This window comes from Geotrypetes seraphini, chromosome 10 (assembly GCF_902459505.1).
Source record: "Geotrypetes seraphini chromosome 10, aGeoSer1.1, whole genome shotgun sequence".
NCBI classification, from domain to species: domain Eukaryota; kingdom Metazoa; phylum Chordata; class Amphibia; order Gymnophiona; family Dermophiidae; genus Geotrypetes; species Geotrypetes seraphini.
The window spans coordinates 67,986,885-68,003,674 of NC_047093.1; the positions used below are offsets into that span (position 1 = coordinate 67,986,885).

The window sequence follows — 16,790 nt, forward strand, 5'->3', positions numbered from 1 at the left end:
AAACGGAGGTTTCATGAGTGCTGAGAGAACCACATTCAGGTCCCAGACGACAGGAGGAGGCTTGAGAGGCGGTTTGATATTGAAGAGACCTCTCATAAATCTGGAAACCAGAGGATGAGCCGTGAGGGGTTTTCCGAGGATAGGCTCGTGAAACGCAGTGATGGCACTGAGGTGGACTCGGATGGAGGTAGATTTGAGGCCAGCATTGGATAGCGAGAGTAAATAATCCAGCACAGTTTCCACCGCTAAAGAGGTGGGTTCATGATGATGCCGTAGACACCAGGAGGAGAACCTGGTCCACTTCTGATGGTAACATTGGAGGGTGGTCGGTTTTCTGGAGGCGTCCAATATGAGGCGGACAGGCTGAGATAGATTCTCTGGGGAGGTCAGCCCGAGAGAAACCAAGCTGTCAGGTGGAGCGAGGACAGATTGGGATGCAGTAGAGACTGATGCTGCTGTGTAAGTAGAGTAGGAAACACAGGAAGAGGAATGGGCTCCCTGGAGCTGAGTTGGAGCAGGAGGGAGAACCAGTGTTGACGAGGCCACCGAGGGGCGATGAGAATCATGGTGGCTTTGTCCCTGCGGAGCTTGGACAAGGTCCGCAACATCAGAGGAAGTGGAGGGAAGGCATACAGGAATCGATCCCTCCAATCGAGTAGGAATGCATCCGGGGCCAGACGGTGAGGAGAGAAGAGTCTGAAGCAGAATTGGGGCAGCTGATGATTGTGAAGTGCTGCAAAGAGGTCCACCTGCGGAGTGCCCCAGCGAGCAAAGATGGAGAGTAGAGTCGGAGGGTCCAACGTCCACTCGTGAGGTTGAAGGATGCGGCTGAGATTGTCGGCCAGGGAGTTCTGTTCGCCCTGGATATAGACCGCCCTGAGGAAGAGATTGCGGTCCGTGGCCCAGGTCCAGATGCGTAGAGCCTCCAGACAAAGGGGGCGAGATCCGGTGCCGCCTTGTTTGTTTATGTAGTACATGGCGACCTGATTGTCCGTGCACAGGAGGAGAACCTGAGGGCAGAGAAGATGTTGGAAAGCCTTGAGGGCGTAGAACATGGCTCTGAGTTCCAGGAAATTGATGCGATGTCGACGCTCCTGTGGGGTCCAAAGTCCCTGGGTGCGGAGATCTCCTAGGTGAGCCCCCCACGCATAGGGGGACGCATCCGTGGTGATGACCATAGAGTGAGGGGGCAGATGAAAGAGCAGACCCCTGGAAAGATTTGAGGAGTTCAACCACCATTGGAGAGATTGCTGAAGAGATGATGTCACAGAGATGGGATGAGAAAGAAGATCCGTCGTCTGTGACCATTGGTTGGCGAGAGTCCATTGAGGCGTGCGGAGGTGGAGACGTGCCAGAGGAAGGACATGTACTGTTGAGGCCATGTGTCCCAGGAGGACCATCATCTGTCGAGCAGAAATGGAGGGGTGTTTGAGCACCTGACGACAGAGATGGAGCAGAGTCCACTGACGATCGGAGGGAAGAAAAGCCCTCATTAGAGTGGTGTCCAGAACAGCTCCGATGAATTGAAGTCGCTGGGTGGGAAGTAAATGCGACTTGGGGTAGTTGATCTCGAACCCCAGAAGGTGGAGGAGAGAGATGGTGTGATGGGTAGCCTGTAGTACAAGTGGAGATGAAGGTGCTTTCACCAACCAATCGTCCAAGTAGGGGAACACCTGGAGGTAGTGAGACCTGAGGAAGGCCGCAACTACTATGAGGCATTTGGTGAAGACTCTGGGTGAGGAAGCGAGGCCAAACGGTAGCACCTTGTACTGAAAGTGGCGGTGCAGTACTTGGAACCGCAGATAGCGGCGAGAAGTCGGATTGATGGAGATGTGAGTGTAGGCCTCTTTGAGGTCCAGGGAACATAGCCAGTCGTGTTGAGAAAGAAGAGGGTAAAGCGTGGCAAGGGAGAGCATTCTGAACTTCTCCTTTACCAGACACTTGTTGAGGTCCCTGAGATCGAGAATGGGACGGAGGTCTCCCGTCTTTTTGGGTACCAGGAAGTAGCGGGAGTAGAATCCCTGACCCCATTGATCCGGAGGTACTTCTTCGATGGCATTGAGAAGGAGGAGGGATTGAACCTCCCTCAGGAGGAGGGGGGTTTGAGATGAGTGAGAAGCAGACTCTACGGGAGGGTTGTCCGGTGGAAGAGTCTGGAAGTTGAGAGAGTAGCCGTGGCGGATGATGTTGAGGACCCACTGGTCCGATGTGATGACCTCCCAACGGCTGGAGAATATGGTGAGACGACCTCCGATTGGTTGTGGAAGAGGTAGCGAAGGTGGAAGACTGGCTATGCCCTGGAGAGAAGAGTCAAAAGGGCTGAGACTGCTTTGCAGGCTGAAGAGGCTTGGAGGGTTGAGTGGCCTGAGAACGAGCCTGGGCATGGTGCTGTTGTTGACGTGGCCGCCGAGGTTGCTGAGAAGGCGGATTGAGGGGCCTGGCTGAGAACCTGCGTTGGTAAGACGACTGAGGTCGATAAGGTCGGGCAGGTGGAGCCTTCTTCTTTGGCTTGATCAGGGTGTCCCACCTGGTTTCATGGGCGGAGAGTTTCTGGGTGGTGGAATCCAGTGACTCTCCAAAAAGTTCATCCCCGAGACAGGGGGCGTTGGCTAGACGATCCTGGTGATTGATGTCCAGGTCGGAGACTCTCAGCCAGGCCAGGCGGCGCATGGCTACGGCCATGGCAGAGGCACGGGAGGTGAGCTCGAATGAATCATATATCGAGCGGACCATAAACTTGCGCAATTGAAGAAGGCCAGAGATGTGCTGTTGGAACAGTGGGACCTTGCGCTCCGGCAGGTACTTTTGGAGGGCGGACAGCTGTTGGACCAAATATTTCATATAAAAGGAAAAATGGAATGAATAGTTGTTCGCCCTGTTGGCCAGCATGGCATTCTGGTAGAGCCTCTTGCCAAACTTGTCCATGGTCTTACCCTCTCTGCCAGGAGGGGTAGAGGCATAGACACTGGAGCCCTGAGTCTTCTTTAAGGTGGATTCAACAAGAAGGGACTCATGGGGCAATTGAGACTTGTCGAACCCTGGGATAGGGATGACACGATAGAGGTTGTCCAGTTTACGTGGGGCCCCCGGTACCGTAAGGGGGTTCTCCCAATTTTTGTAAAAAGTCTCCCGTAGGATGTCATGCACGGGAAGCTTGAGGAACTCCTTAGGAGGTTGTTCAAAATCTAAAGCCTCCAGGAAGGCTTGAGATTTTTTTGAGTCAGATTCTAGAGGAAGGGATAGAGCTGCAGACATCTCCCTGAGAAATTTCGAAAAGGAGGACTGCTCTGGTTTGGAGGTGGCATCGGGTGCCGACGAGTCCTCATCAGATGAGGAGGGATCCTCCTCGGTACCGGGAGGGGACTCCTCCCATAAATCAAGGTCCCGGACCTCTGGTGCATGCCGAGACACCGGGGTAGAAGGTGCGGTATGGCGAGTCTTAGATAAAGATTTGCCAGAGCGCACCGAAACGGTACCAGGAGAAGAGGACCGGCGTCAATCCCGGTCCCGGGAAGTAGGACGCTCTGCCTGGTACCGAGGAGGATCCGTCGTGGTATGGGAGTGGACCACCGGATGGGTATGAAGTTGCTCAGCCGAAAGAATCGGCATGGAGGTGTTAATAGGTACCGATGGGGTGGATACCGGGGGCTCGGTACGGGGCTCGGGCCGGTCTGGTACCGGAAGGAGCGGTGCCAGGATAGTGGGCAACAGGTGCTCGAGCTGTCGCTGTAACTGTTCCTGGAGTTGAACTTTTAAGATGGCCGAAATACGGTCATCTAGGGGTGGCATCGGAACCGCTTTCTTTTGTTTCGGTTCCTTAGATGCCGCTCCACGCCCCGGCGATGAGGAGGCCGATGATGAGGCGTTCACCGAGATCGGGGCGGAGCGCTTGCGGCGTCGGCGCTTGCGGGGTCGCCACCGTAGTTGGAGGGCGCTCGAGGGAAGAGGGAGGCTTCTTAGCCGGCTTACCTGGCGCCAGAGACGCCGATGCGGGGTCGGGCGGTGTCGAAGTAGACGGTGCCGATTTTTGTGGGACCGCTGTCGATGTCGAGGAGTCCATCGCCGACCCGGTGCCGAACAGAAGAGTTTGTTGAATTTTTCGGTTTTTAAGCGTCCGCTTTTTAAGAGTGGCACAGCGGGTGCAGGAGTCCGCCCGATGCTCCGGCCCCAAACACTGCAAACACCAATTGTGTGAGTCAGTGAGGGAGATCGGGCGTGCACACCGCTGGCACTTCTTAAAACCGACCTGCGGGGGCATGAAGGGGAAAACAGCCTCCGCAAAATCGAACCCCGAGGCCTGTATAATGGCAACAGGCCCCGCCGGGGCAAAATCGAAAAAAGGGGAAAAAATGCAAAGTTTTTTTTTTTTTTTTTTTACAAATCAAAAGAAAAATAAACCCGAAGGCAAAAGAAGAAAAAACAGGGAAAAAAGCGCGAGCGGGAAGGCAAAAAAGTGGTTTCAACAGCCGTTGAAAAATCACACGCGTCTTCTTCGCTCCGCGGAAACGAAGAAACTGGGGACCACGCACTCCTCCGTCGGGCGGGAAGGCACTCGCGCACGCGCGGTGCGGCCAACTAGAAACTTCTAGTTAAAAAGGTCCGTACCGAGGGCTCCGTCGGTGACGTCACCCATGTGTTAAGAATATGCTGCCTGCTTGTCCTGGGATAAAAATATTACTGATGTTATACAAAAGACATTGAAACACTGGGTGATAACGAAGTTGAAATGAAGTTTGAAACTGTATGTTATAAGTAAAAGATGTACGCATACCAATAGATTTTATTTGGTCTAGCATGAAAAAAAAAAAAAATCATCCTACCAATGAATAAATAACCTAACATAGCCCTCCACAGACTAGTCCTGCTGCAGATTACATACAAGGGAAGAGGCATGTTATGCCTAAGGTGACCATACGTCCTGTTTTGAACGGGACCGTCCCTTTTTCTGATCCCCTGTCCTGTTGTCCCCATGCACAGCTTCGGGACGCCGAAATGTCCCGTTTGCAGCGACAGTGTCCCGAAACTGTGTGTGGGGACAACGGGACAGGCGATCGCGGGAGAATGGGCTCTCTCCTTGCTTTTCTGCCCACCGCCGCAACAACAGCTGGAAAGGCATGTCCAGGTGCTAGCCCAGAAGCCTTCTTCCCGACCTCAATTCTGACATCGGAGAGGAAGTTAAGGGCCAGCCAATCGCTGCTTGGCTAGCCTAGAACTTCCTTTCCGACATCAGAACTGACGTCGGGGAGAAGGCTTCTGGGCCGGCGCCTGGACATGCCTTTTCTGCGGTTGTTTGGAAAGGACAGGAAGAAGCAGCGGGCGGCGGCAGATCGGAGGGGGGGAGCAGAAAAATCGGGTAGGCTTCAGAGTGAGGGAGGCAGACAGGCAGGCTGGCTGTTGGTTGCTGAACTTTCTCATATTTGGCATGGCAGGGTGGGAGGCTGGCTGGCTGGCTTCAGGGGAGGGACAGAGGCTGGAAGGCAGTGAGGGGGAGGCAGGCAGGCTGGCTTTGGCAAGTGAGGGGCACTAAGGACATGGGAAGGAGGCATTGGGGGCACTAAGGACATGGGAAGGAGGCATTGGGGCACTAAGGACATAGTAAGGAGGCACTAGGGGCACTAAAGACATGGGAAGGAGGCACTGGAGGCACTAAGGACACAGGAAGGAGGCACTGGGGGCACTAAGGACACGGGAAGGAGGCACTGGGGGCACTAAGGACATGGGAAGGAGGCATTGGGGACACTAAGGACATGGGAAGGGGCACTAAGGACATGGGAAGGAGGCACTGGGGGCACTAAGGACATGGGAAGGAGGCATTGGGGACACTAAGGACATGGGAAGGGGCACTAAGGACATAAGAAGGAGGCACTGGGGGCACTAATGATACAGGAAGGGGCACTAAGGACATAGGAAGGAGGCACTGGGGGAACTAATGACACAGGAAGGGGCACTAAAGACATAGGAAGGAGGCACTGAGGGCACTAAGGACATGGGAAGGAGGCACTAAGGACATAGGAAGGAAGGAGGGAGGGAATAGAAAGGGACAATTGTTGGACCCGAGTGCAGAAATAAAGAAATGAAAGAAAAGATGCACAGTCAGAAGGAAACGCAACCACAGACTCATGAAATCACCAGACAGCAAAGATAGGAAAAATGATTTTATTTTCAATTTAGTCATCAAAATGTGTCAGTTTTGAGAATTTATATCTGCTGTCTATATTTTGTACTATATTTGTCTATTTTTTTATAGTTACTGAGGTGACATTTTAAAGTCATCTGCCTTGACTCTTTGAAACCCCCCCAAAACTAAATGATAATTAACATTTTCTCAGTGTATAATGTGCTTTGTGGTTTTTTTTTTAAATTTCATGGTTACCATTATGAATTAATAAGAATTAATATGAATTGATATTATGTATAAATGAAAAATGAATGGAATAAATTGGAGGCGGGGCTAGGGTGAGATTGGGGGCGGGACTGACAATTAATAGATGTCCCCTTTTGATGAAAAAAATAAATGGTCACGTTAGTTATGCCCTATTTAGAGTTGGAAAAACATGACTTCTTTGACTGTACCCTCTTCAAATACCTGCTGTGTATGCTCCTACAATGCCAGTTACCACCATCAGCTGGACACAGGATCCCAGAGCCCCTCGAACTCTTGGGTGAGCAGTTTCAGAAATGTACAACTAAAATTAAAATGGAAAGGGTTAAAAATGAGGATGTATCAACAAGAAAAGCAGGTGCTGACCTTTAAAACGGCAAAACACTCTGAAAAAGGATCATTATGATTCAGTTTAGTTGCCATTTTATGGGCAATAGAATGATTTTGTATCTAAACAGCCACACTGCGAAACCCAATACAGTACTCCCTCGATATTCGCAGGGGTTCCATTCCAGGAACCCCTGCGAATCTTGAAAAACCGTGAATATGGTTTTTAGCAGGGGAGACAGGAGAGGGCAGCCGGAGAGGCAGGAGAGAGCAGCCGGAGCGCCGGCGAGTGAAGGAAATCACTCGCGGTATGCTCCAACCGCCTCTTCCTGCACTAAAGTCGGGCCTCACCAATCAGGAGCTCCTTTGACACGCAGCTCCTGATTGGTGAGGCCCGACTTTAGTGCAGGAAGAGGCGGTCGGAGCATACCGCGAGTGATTTCCTTCACTCGCTGGCGCTCCGGCTGCTCTCGCCTGCCTGGTCATTTGCAGTCAGAAAATACCGCGAATGACCAGGACCGCGAATCACCGACCGCGAATGACTGGGGGAACACTGTATCTGTATCAGATTAAGCAAAACTGGGGTACAGGATTGCATATCTGGATGCAAATTAAATTACTACTGTGTAGGGAAAACAGATGTGTTCACCAGAAATCTTTTTTGACAAGGATCTGTTGGTGGTGGGCGTTCCATGAGAAAATGATTCTTTACTATCACAAGATGTCGTCTTAAATCTAGTTCTGTCCTGTGAGTTTGCCTTAGGACGAGACAATGGGAAGAGATTATTTTAGCCCTTTCAGTTCCCCATTCCTTAGAGAGCTGACATGCTATAACAGGCATAGAAGTACACTGTAAGACTGAACCCCTTATGTTGCTCTTATGCCAGCAGGGGGGTGCTTAAGTAGTAGCAGCTATCTCCCCCCCCCCCTCCAAATTTGTGTGTTGCCTCTGTGAAGTGTCCCATTGCAACATTAACATTATGCCCAAGTCAGGTTCTTCCACCTCCCAAATAAATCCAAAGACATTAGCAAAAAAAATTACCATGCCATATTTTTCAAATTAAATGCAGGTTGCACTAACTAAATTTTGCTTTGAATGCAGTATCATTTAGTATTGCTCTTTTTTTTAGGAGAGGAAGGAGAAAGAAAATAAAGATGAGCTCCTCCTACCCTCCTTCCCTTTTTCTCCCCAACAACATATTTTGCCACAGAAAATGACAGAAATATTTACTGAAACGGCTAACTCCAAAAGGTGGCTTCTGTTTTGTTATTTCCTTACAACTAAGAGAAGCAAGAGGCTGATCACACCACAGGTGATCAAAGTCTGGTACAAGGTGACTTTATAGATGAAATAATTCTTAGATAAAATTAAAAAGACCCTTGTACTTCGTAAACAAAAAATATATATATTTTTTTACTTACAGGAACCACAAGTGAAGTCACTCCACTAGCCAGACCTGTCAGAATTCGACCAGCATAAAGCATGGAGATGTTTTCAGCACTGATGATCAATGTGAATCCAAAGACGAAAGGTAACGAGCAAAGCATCAAGGTTAGCTTTCTGCCCAGCCGGTCCACAACCCAGCCTCCTAACAATCCACCGAATGCTGCTCCTATTGTCACAACAGACTAAACAAACACAAAAGTTCAAAACCTTACACAGAATATTCGTCATATGATCTCCCATGTGAGACATTGGTTTACAAGCTAAAGGTAGACTGATCTTTCTTAAAACTAATTTAAATCATATGAAATAGAGGTAGAGCTAACCTCATGATAAAGAACAACCAGCTCTGGGCTAAATGCCCTGCCAGCAAACTGCTGGCACTGCATTCAGATTTTCTTCATCTAAATCAAGAGCACAATTGAGAACTGGAGCAGCATCAGATCTTTGAGTATCTAAAAGAGCAGGCTAAGGAACCAAGTTAAGGTAACAGATGAGGAAATGCAAGAGGAGATGCAGGAAACATCTGGAAGTTCTCCTGGATCTGAAAGATGTTTTGAAAATATTTTAAACTTTATTTATCAGTCACTTTACACCATAATATATTTCACTGCATCTTACCCCAAACCAGGATGCTTCATTTTTGTCTAGTCTCACAAGAGGGTCGCTTGTTTTGCTCAGATACGAAATGGCTGGAGAGCTGTACCCTAGCACAAAGCCAAAGCTCAGAGGCCCCAGTACAGCAGCAAACGTTGCCAAGTACAAATTCTTGTTCTGGACTTTGCTGTAGTAGAGTGAAAAGGGGAAAAAAAGTTATAAATGTAAAGTTTTCATGGGCTGGCTGAGGATGTTGTGGAAGTAGCACTCAAAGAATTTGGATGAGCAGTAGGGAATTGAGCTCATCGTTCAGTGGCACCAACCAGATTTTAGGGCCTAGCATTGAGATTCTAGAGAGTGCTGGTGCATGGCCTCAAGCAAAAAACACCAATGCAATGACCAAACTAGATAGGACTGGGGAGAGGGGGGAGAACCATGGTAGTTAAAAAATGAAGGCTCACAGTGCTGAGCTGAAGGCCCAATAGAGCACAAAGAAAATGGTGGTTCCAATAAAAAAGAAAACCTCACACAATTATTTATTTATTTTAAAGCCTTAACCTACCCTGTATACTCGAATATAAACCAATCTGAATATAAACTGAGGTGACCTCCCCCCCACCAAAAAAGGAGGACTATTGAATATTATAGCCCTGGTGGTCATCAGAAGTTGAATGGGGGACAGCCGCGCCATCGGTTGGGTAGTGGCTCAAATACGAATAAACCAAGACCTCCAATTTTTGGCCCAAAAATCTCGGTTTATATTCGAGTATATATAGTGCCTACTCTAGTCATCTGGTTTTAAATTTCCAAATAACTCTGTTATAAATGTTGTAAATAGATGAAAAAAAATCAAAAAGTTTTAGAAATAGGTCATTACTTATGTTGTGTTTACTATACAGTATGCTTTCCTGTTGTAGAGTAAACATAGTACCCTGAAGAATCCTCCTCCATCATTCTGCATGAACAACTTACAGAGTTTTTCTATAATAATCTTGTAGGGTAAACACTTTCAACACTGTGAAACCTAAATATTCCACCAGGCTGTACTTTACGCTCAGATAAAATATACTCAGATTTTACACAGAGATCTGACCGGCAAAGGAATTGTACTCTACTCAAAGAGAACTTACAATGAAACAAAATTAATAATTGTACTACTGTCCAATAGCTCTGTGTACAAACAATGTGGCAATGCATTAATAAACTAAAGGGCTCTTTTATTAAGCTGCATTAGGCACTAAATCATGCCTAAAATGGCTTAAAATGGCCATGAGATGCCGTCAGGCATCCTGTGGTAAGTGCCATATGTGCATGCATTAACTGCGCACTAAATATTATTTTCCATTTTTCAGGGGTCATGTCTGCGCTAATCAGTGCAGCTAAATTAGCACAGGAATAGTACAAAGATGTACATCGCTTAGTATATTACATAAGCGATCCATCAAATGCTAATAAAAACTTGAAACTTGATACACGAACCCTTAGGGGATGGTTCTACAAATGGTGTCACAATTGTAAATGGCAGTAGACATCCTATCGCCGTCTCACCAGCCAATCAGGATGCACATTTAAAAAAAAAAAAAAAAGCCATGCTGCGAAGGACTTCTACAATATAAGCGTCTGACTCATGCCTACAAAGGTGTCTAGGCATGCCTACCAACACCCAAGGCTGGCATATGTGTGGTTTCCATTAGAAGTGGACTTGGAGGGTCTGTAAGCATCCCTATGCATTTCCATAGGCATGAGACAGATGCCTTAAATGTAGACTTGTAAAATGCTGGCCTACATTTAAGGCTTCTGTTAGGGGAAAAAAAAAATTTGATTCACCAAAGGACAGTCTCAAATGGAAAGGAAGAGCTTGGAGAAGAGCTAAATGGGTTATCAGGAGGTCACAAATCAGTTTAATTTTAAGATTTAAAATGTGATAGGAAACCCAGATCTCTGCTAAGTCCTGTCATGTTGGTGTCAAAATATTTCATCACCTTAACTTTAACTTATGTTCCTAGATTGTTTTTTTAAAATTTTTCTCATAGTAACCTGACCATAAGGTCATTTATCCAGTGTTCTGGTATTTTGCAAAAAGTTCTATACACAGGAACTGGCTTTTACTAAACCACGGTACAGGTTTCTACCATGGGCCAGCAAAATAAATGCTTTGACGCTCATATAATTCCTTTGAGCACTGGAGCATTTACCTCGCCGACCCACAATAGAAACTTCTACCGCAACTTAGGAGTTAGGAAGGGGGGGGGGGGGGGGGTAGCACTATACACTAAGGATAATATCATAACCACCAGAATCACAGAGGTTAGATACACAGGGGAATCACTCTGGGTGAACCTGGCCAGAGGGAATGAAAAATGCCTTTACCTCGGTGTGGTATACAGGCCTCCAAGACAACAGGAAGACAAAGACAAGGAATTGATAGAAGACATAGAGAACATCACTTTGCGTGGTGACACAGTACTGTTGGGGGACTTCAACATGCCAGATGCAGATTGGAACACACTCTCCGCAACTACGTGTGGTAGCAGAAGAATATTAACCTCCATTAAGGGTGCACAACTCAAACAAATGGTATTAGAACCCACAAGGGAACAGGCAATACTGGACCTGGTACTCAACAACGGAGACAGTGTCTCGGAGGTATCAGTAGGGGACACGCTGGCCTCCAATGACCATAACATGGTATGGCTCAACCTCAGGAAAGGCTTCTCTAAATCAAACACAGCGACGAGGGTCCTCAACTTTAGGGGCGCAGACTTCGACAACATGAGAGACTTTGTCCATCAAAAGCTGCATAACCATGCAGAAACTGACAATCCGGAAACTATGTGGTCAAATCTGAAATCCATCCTGAACGAGGCAACTAACCGCTACATAAATACAGTAAGCAAACGCCGGAAAAACAAAAGACCACAATGGTTCAGCAAGGAAATTTCGGACTTCATTAAAAAGAAAAAAGAAGCATTTATCACCTACAAACATCTTGGGAAGAGGGAGGCAAAAGAGGACTATCTGGTCAGATCTAAAGCTGTCAAAAAGGCAGTCAGAGAGGCTAAGCTCCGAACAGAAGAAGATCTAGCACGGAACATTAAAAAAGGGGATAAATCCTTCTTCAGGTACATTAGCGACAGGAAGAGAAACAAAGATGGGATAGAACGCCTTAGGCAATCAGACGGAAACTTTGCAGAATCTGATTCTACCAAGGCAGAACTACTAAACGAATACTTCTGCTCAGTATTCACCTGTGAAGCGCCGGGAGCTGGTCCACAACTACAGACAAGAAACAGCCAAAATGACCTGCTTCAGGATTTCGAGTTTACGCCCAGTAGCGTCTACTACGAACTTTCAAGACTCAAAGTAGACAAAGCCATGGGACCAGACAATCTACACCCCAGGGTGCTCAGAGAGCTATGTGAAGTTCTGGCTGAACCATTATCCGTGCTCTTCAATCTTTCCATGCGCACGGGAAGAGTACCCTTGCACTGGAAAACAGCTAACGTAATTCCACTCCACAAAAAGGGCTGCAGAACAGAAACAGAAAATTACAGACCGGTGAGTCTCACATCCATAGTGTGCAAACTCATGGAAACACTGATCAAACAGAAACTCGACAAAATTCTAGACGAAGAAAATCTACGTGATCCCCACCAACACGGATTTACCAGGGGAAGGTCCTGCCAATCAAATCTGATTGACTTCTTTGACTGGGTGACTAGTCATCTGGATGCCGGGGAGTCCCTGGACGTGATATATTTGGACTTCAGCAAAGCTTTTGATAGCGTCCCACACCGCAGGCTGTTGAACAAACTAAAATCGATAGGATTAGGGGATACACTCACTACATGGGTTAAGGATTGGCTAAGCGGTAGGCTTCAAAGGGTGATGGTAAACGGTACCCCCTCCAAAACGTCAGCCGTGACGAGTGGAGTACCACAGGGCTCCATTTTAGGGCCGATTCTATTCAATTTATTCATAGGAGATATGACCCAAGGGCTTAGAGGAAAAGTATCACTGTTTGCCGCCGCCGCCAAACTATGCAACATAGTAGGTAAAAGCAGTGTGCCTGACAGTATGACACAGGACCTACGACAGCTGGAACAGTGGTCGTCAACTTGGCAGCTAAGCTTCAATGCTAAAAAATGTAAAGTGATGCACCTAGGTAAAAAAAATCCACACAGAACTTACACACTAAATGGTGAAACCTTGACCAGGACCATGGTGGAACGTGATCTAGGAGTGATCATCAGTGATGATATGAAGGCTGCCAATCAAGTGGAAAAGGCTTCGTCCAAGGCAAGACAAATGATGGGCTGCATCCGTAGGGGTTTTGTCAGCAGAAAACCTGAAGTCATAATGCTGCTGTACAGATCCATGGTAAGACCTCATCTGGAGTATTGTGTTCAGTTCTGGAGACCACACTACCGGAAAGATGTGCTGAGAATTGAGTCGGTTCAGCGAATGGCTACCAGGATGGTCTTGGGGCTCAGGGATCTCACGTATAAAGAAAGGCTAAAAAAACTGTGGATGTACTCACTGGAGGAACGAAGAGAGAAGGGAGACATGATTGAGACCTTTAAGTATATTACGGGACGTATAGAAGTGAAAGATGATGTCTTCTGTCTTACAGGGCCCTCGGTCACCAGAGGGCACTCGCTGAAAGTCAAGGGAGGGAAATTTCATGGTGATGCCAGGAAGTACTTCTTCACCGAAAGGGTGGTCGATCATTGGAACGAGCTACCTCAGCAAGTGATTGAGGCCAACAACGTGTCAGATTTTAAGAGAAAATGGGATATTCACGTGGGATCTCTAGGGGAGTAAACGTCAGGGAGTGGGTCATTGGTATGGGCAGACTTGATGGGCCGTGGCCCTTTTCTGCCGTCAATTTCTATGTTTCTATATTTCTAACTTTGTAAAAGGAGCCCAAAGTCTTTTGTAAAATGTATGCTGGGAAAAGCACATGCAATAAGGACATTTTAATAAGAAACACATTAAAAAAAAGAGTAGCATTGCTTGGTATTTTGAATGTGTTAAGTGTTAATTTTGCATGTAAGTGCCAGATTTTTCAAATCAGATATCCAGGAGGAGCCAATTAAGACAAATGTAGGGTTTTTTTTCCTGTATCCTCAAATAAATTGTACCCAAACAAAACAGGGGAAAGAAGAATTTGCCTCAAAAATATCACAGAAACCCAGGAAAAAGAGGCAAGAGAGATATCAAAATATCAACCAAGGAGAATACTTTATTGAGTCAATAATAAAATACTATAAAAATAGACAAAGTCTATAATATCATGTCCATCTACATGTAAGTGTAATTGAATCTAGGTCGTGCCTAGATTGTCCCAACTAGGATTTCATTTTCAGTATCTGTAGATGCCTTCATCAGGATGAATGGACAATGCCGTGAGTGAGGGACAACCAAAACCAGCAGGAAACCGAAAACCATCAAAGTGCAATAAAAGCGTCTGTGAGGGCAAAAAGCGCTTTGATGGTTTTTGGTTTCCTGCCGGTCTCTGCTATTTGAATCTCAGTGTTGTTAAATAAGTACATTTTTGAAACTGTTTCATGGTAGTTCTATTATTAAGTTTCAATTTGCAGATTTAACCTCAGTCATTGCATTTATGTTTCTATGCGGCCATTTTATTATTGTTATGCTATTAACAAAATTGTAAGTTTTATGCTGAACTGTACTTGCTTGGGTGAATCTCGTCAAAAAGATGGTTAATAAATCTCAATAAATAAACAAAGGAGGTATGCAAAATGCCCTATCAATCAATCCTTCAAAACACAAATCCCAACAAGCAGTTAACTAACAAGCCTGCCTCGAAACATGTATAAAATGCCAATAACTATTAGTGCGGTTTAAGCAAGTAGGCAAGGCTGTTGCCAACTTAAAAGCATGCTGAGCTGTCCATCCATGTTTGTCAGGCCATTCAATGACTACTGTTTTGGCAGGTTGCTTGCTATTTTGTGTATATTATGCATTGCCTGTGCTTTTAAATGAGTTAGTGTCCTTGAACTACAAGTCCCCACAATCCTGTAGTTCTTTGTCATAGGCTCTTTCAAAGCACATATTCCAGCTCCATGTCTCATTGGACTCTATTACAAAGCATACTTGGAGAGCAAGGAAACTACCGGTAGTAGCCCCTCTTCTTCTTTCTCTTCCCCCAGAGCTGCAAATAGCAGCTCTCTGATTTAGTTGTGCATTCCTTCAAGACCACTAATTCAATCAATCTTTTTCACTCTATTGTACTTCATTATATACCACAACATTACCATTCAATGTGTGCTGAGCTCTCCCAGCCCCTGAGCTTATGGAGAGCTAGGTAAGAATGGACACTAGTAGCAGAGGTTACAATTCTTTCCAAACAACTGAACTACTGTAAGTCATTTTCAACTTTGTTTGAGTTACTACATTAAAGAATATTTGCTTATGAATCAAGAGTTTATTCTGGTGATGTTGTAAGTTTATAGTAGAGGGAGAGAGCAGGACAACTATACAGTCCATTTTTGTTTTTCTGTGAATTACTTCATTATAAAATCCATAAAATTCTACAAAAATGTTTTAAAGTATTCTCATTGATTTATGTAGAAGTAGAAACAGAGAAACATTGAAATACTGAATTTTTAAAAAGTTTTTAAGATAGCAGAGAGATTTTAGAGTGAACTCTAATCTGTACATTTCTAAAGTCCTTTTCCTCCTTTACCTCAGCGGTTATTTGTTGGAGGTTCATATATGATTTTGCACAGTCCTATTTATTTGCTTTATTTATGATATAAAATGAAAGGTTACCCGCAAAGAAAATTTAACAAGGGAAAGATATTATGCCATTCACTATGTGCAGTCCTGGATCAGCTAAAAAACAGAAAATTAGATACTCCTAAATCTGTTAGTTAAATTTTGAGAATATTTGTTAGGTGAGAACAAGGGCTTAGTTACCATTGGGCTTGGATGGGCACAAGTCCACCCAAGTCTAGTGGCCAGTCAGGGGCTATCCTCATCCCACTACTGGTGCCCATATAAAAAACTTCAGAATCTCCCCCCTCCTAAAAAAAAAAAAAATAAAATCTGCCATTTGCCCCTCACCCATAAATGTATATGTTTTTCACTGGTAGCAGTGACGCCAGCCTGCCTCCAGCTAGCCCAAGGGGTCTTCTTTGCCATAGCCCACCTCTTCTGATGCAACTTCCTACTAGCATATTGGTAGGGCATGGAAGAGACAAGGACCCTGCACTGTTATGTTGACTCTGATTCTGGGCCCACCTAAAATGTCAGATCTGGACACACCTAATATATCAGATCTGACTATGCTACTGACTATTTAACAGTAACTAACCCCCCCTCCCCCCTTTTTTTTTTTTTTTACAAATCCATGCTCGCAGCTGCTGTGCTACAATGGCACTAAAGCCCATTAATTCCCAATGGGCTTCAGTGTGATTACCACAGGCCACCACTGTAATCGGCTTCCTAAAAGAGGGCCTAAGTTTCCTCAGCCTACCTCATTCTCCTCCCTCCTGCCCTTCGACAAGAGTTCCTGCCAACTCCATCATAGTTTCAAACCCTTAAATTCTGAATGCAAAACAGCAAAAGAAAACCAAAACAAAACCTAGGATTATAGATGGCATCTTATCGAACCAGCTCAAACAGCTTCTAGCAACTGCAGGTTAATATTATCTCTGCGTTTATAAAACACCCCCAAATTGGATGCTTCAGAACAAATTACATAGTTCCAGGTGGGAGATCTTAGGCTAGGTCTGTATTTCTGAGAATTCCATCCAGAAACATTCTCTTATGCTCGGTACTGATCTCAATGTGTAGAATCTGGGACAATAAATTTCAACACACATTGTAAGTTCAAAACATCTCTTTCCTGGATTTGAATAATTTGGCAGCTCAGATACAGGCACACTGAAGTCAACAGTAAACGGTGATTTCACCATTTAAGCCTACAACTTATACATTTAAAAATATGCACTTCAGAGGCATCACCCATATAAGTTGTGAAAACCAAAAGTGTACCTTTATACACTCTGT

General features: G+C 45.8%; 1 protein-coding gene across 4 annotated transcripts in view; it reads right to left on the reverse strand.

The window, feature by feature from the left end:
* Nucleotides 1-16,790, reverse strand: part of SLC2A8 (solute carrier family 2 member 8) — a 38,263-nt gene that overhangs the window by 14,667 nt on the left and 6,806 nt on the right. For all 4 annotated transcript variants that reach the window (XM_033961043.1, XM_033961042.1, XM_033961041.1 and 1 more), the window contains exons 2-4: nt 8,775-8,937; nt 8,132-8,338; nt 6,587-6,686 (exon numbers count right to left, since the gene is read on the reverse strand). In XM_033961043.1, coding sequence (XP_033816934.1) covers nt 6,587-6,686; nt 8,132-8,257 — 226 coding nt within the window. In that variant the 5' untranslated portion in view covers nt 8,258-8,338; nt 8,775-8,937. The remainder of the gene's footprint in view (nt 1-6,586; nt 6,687-8,131; nt 8,339-8,774; nt 8,938-16,790) is intronic.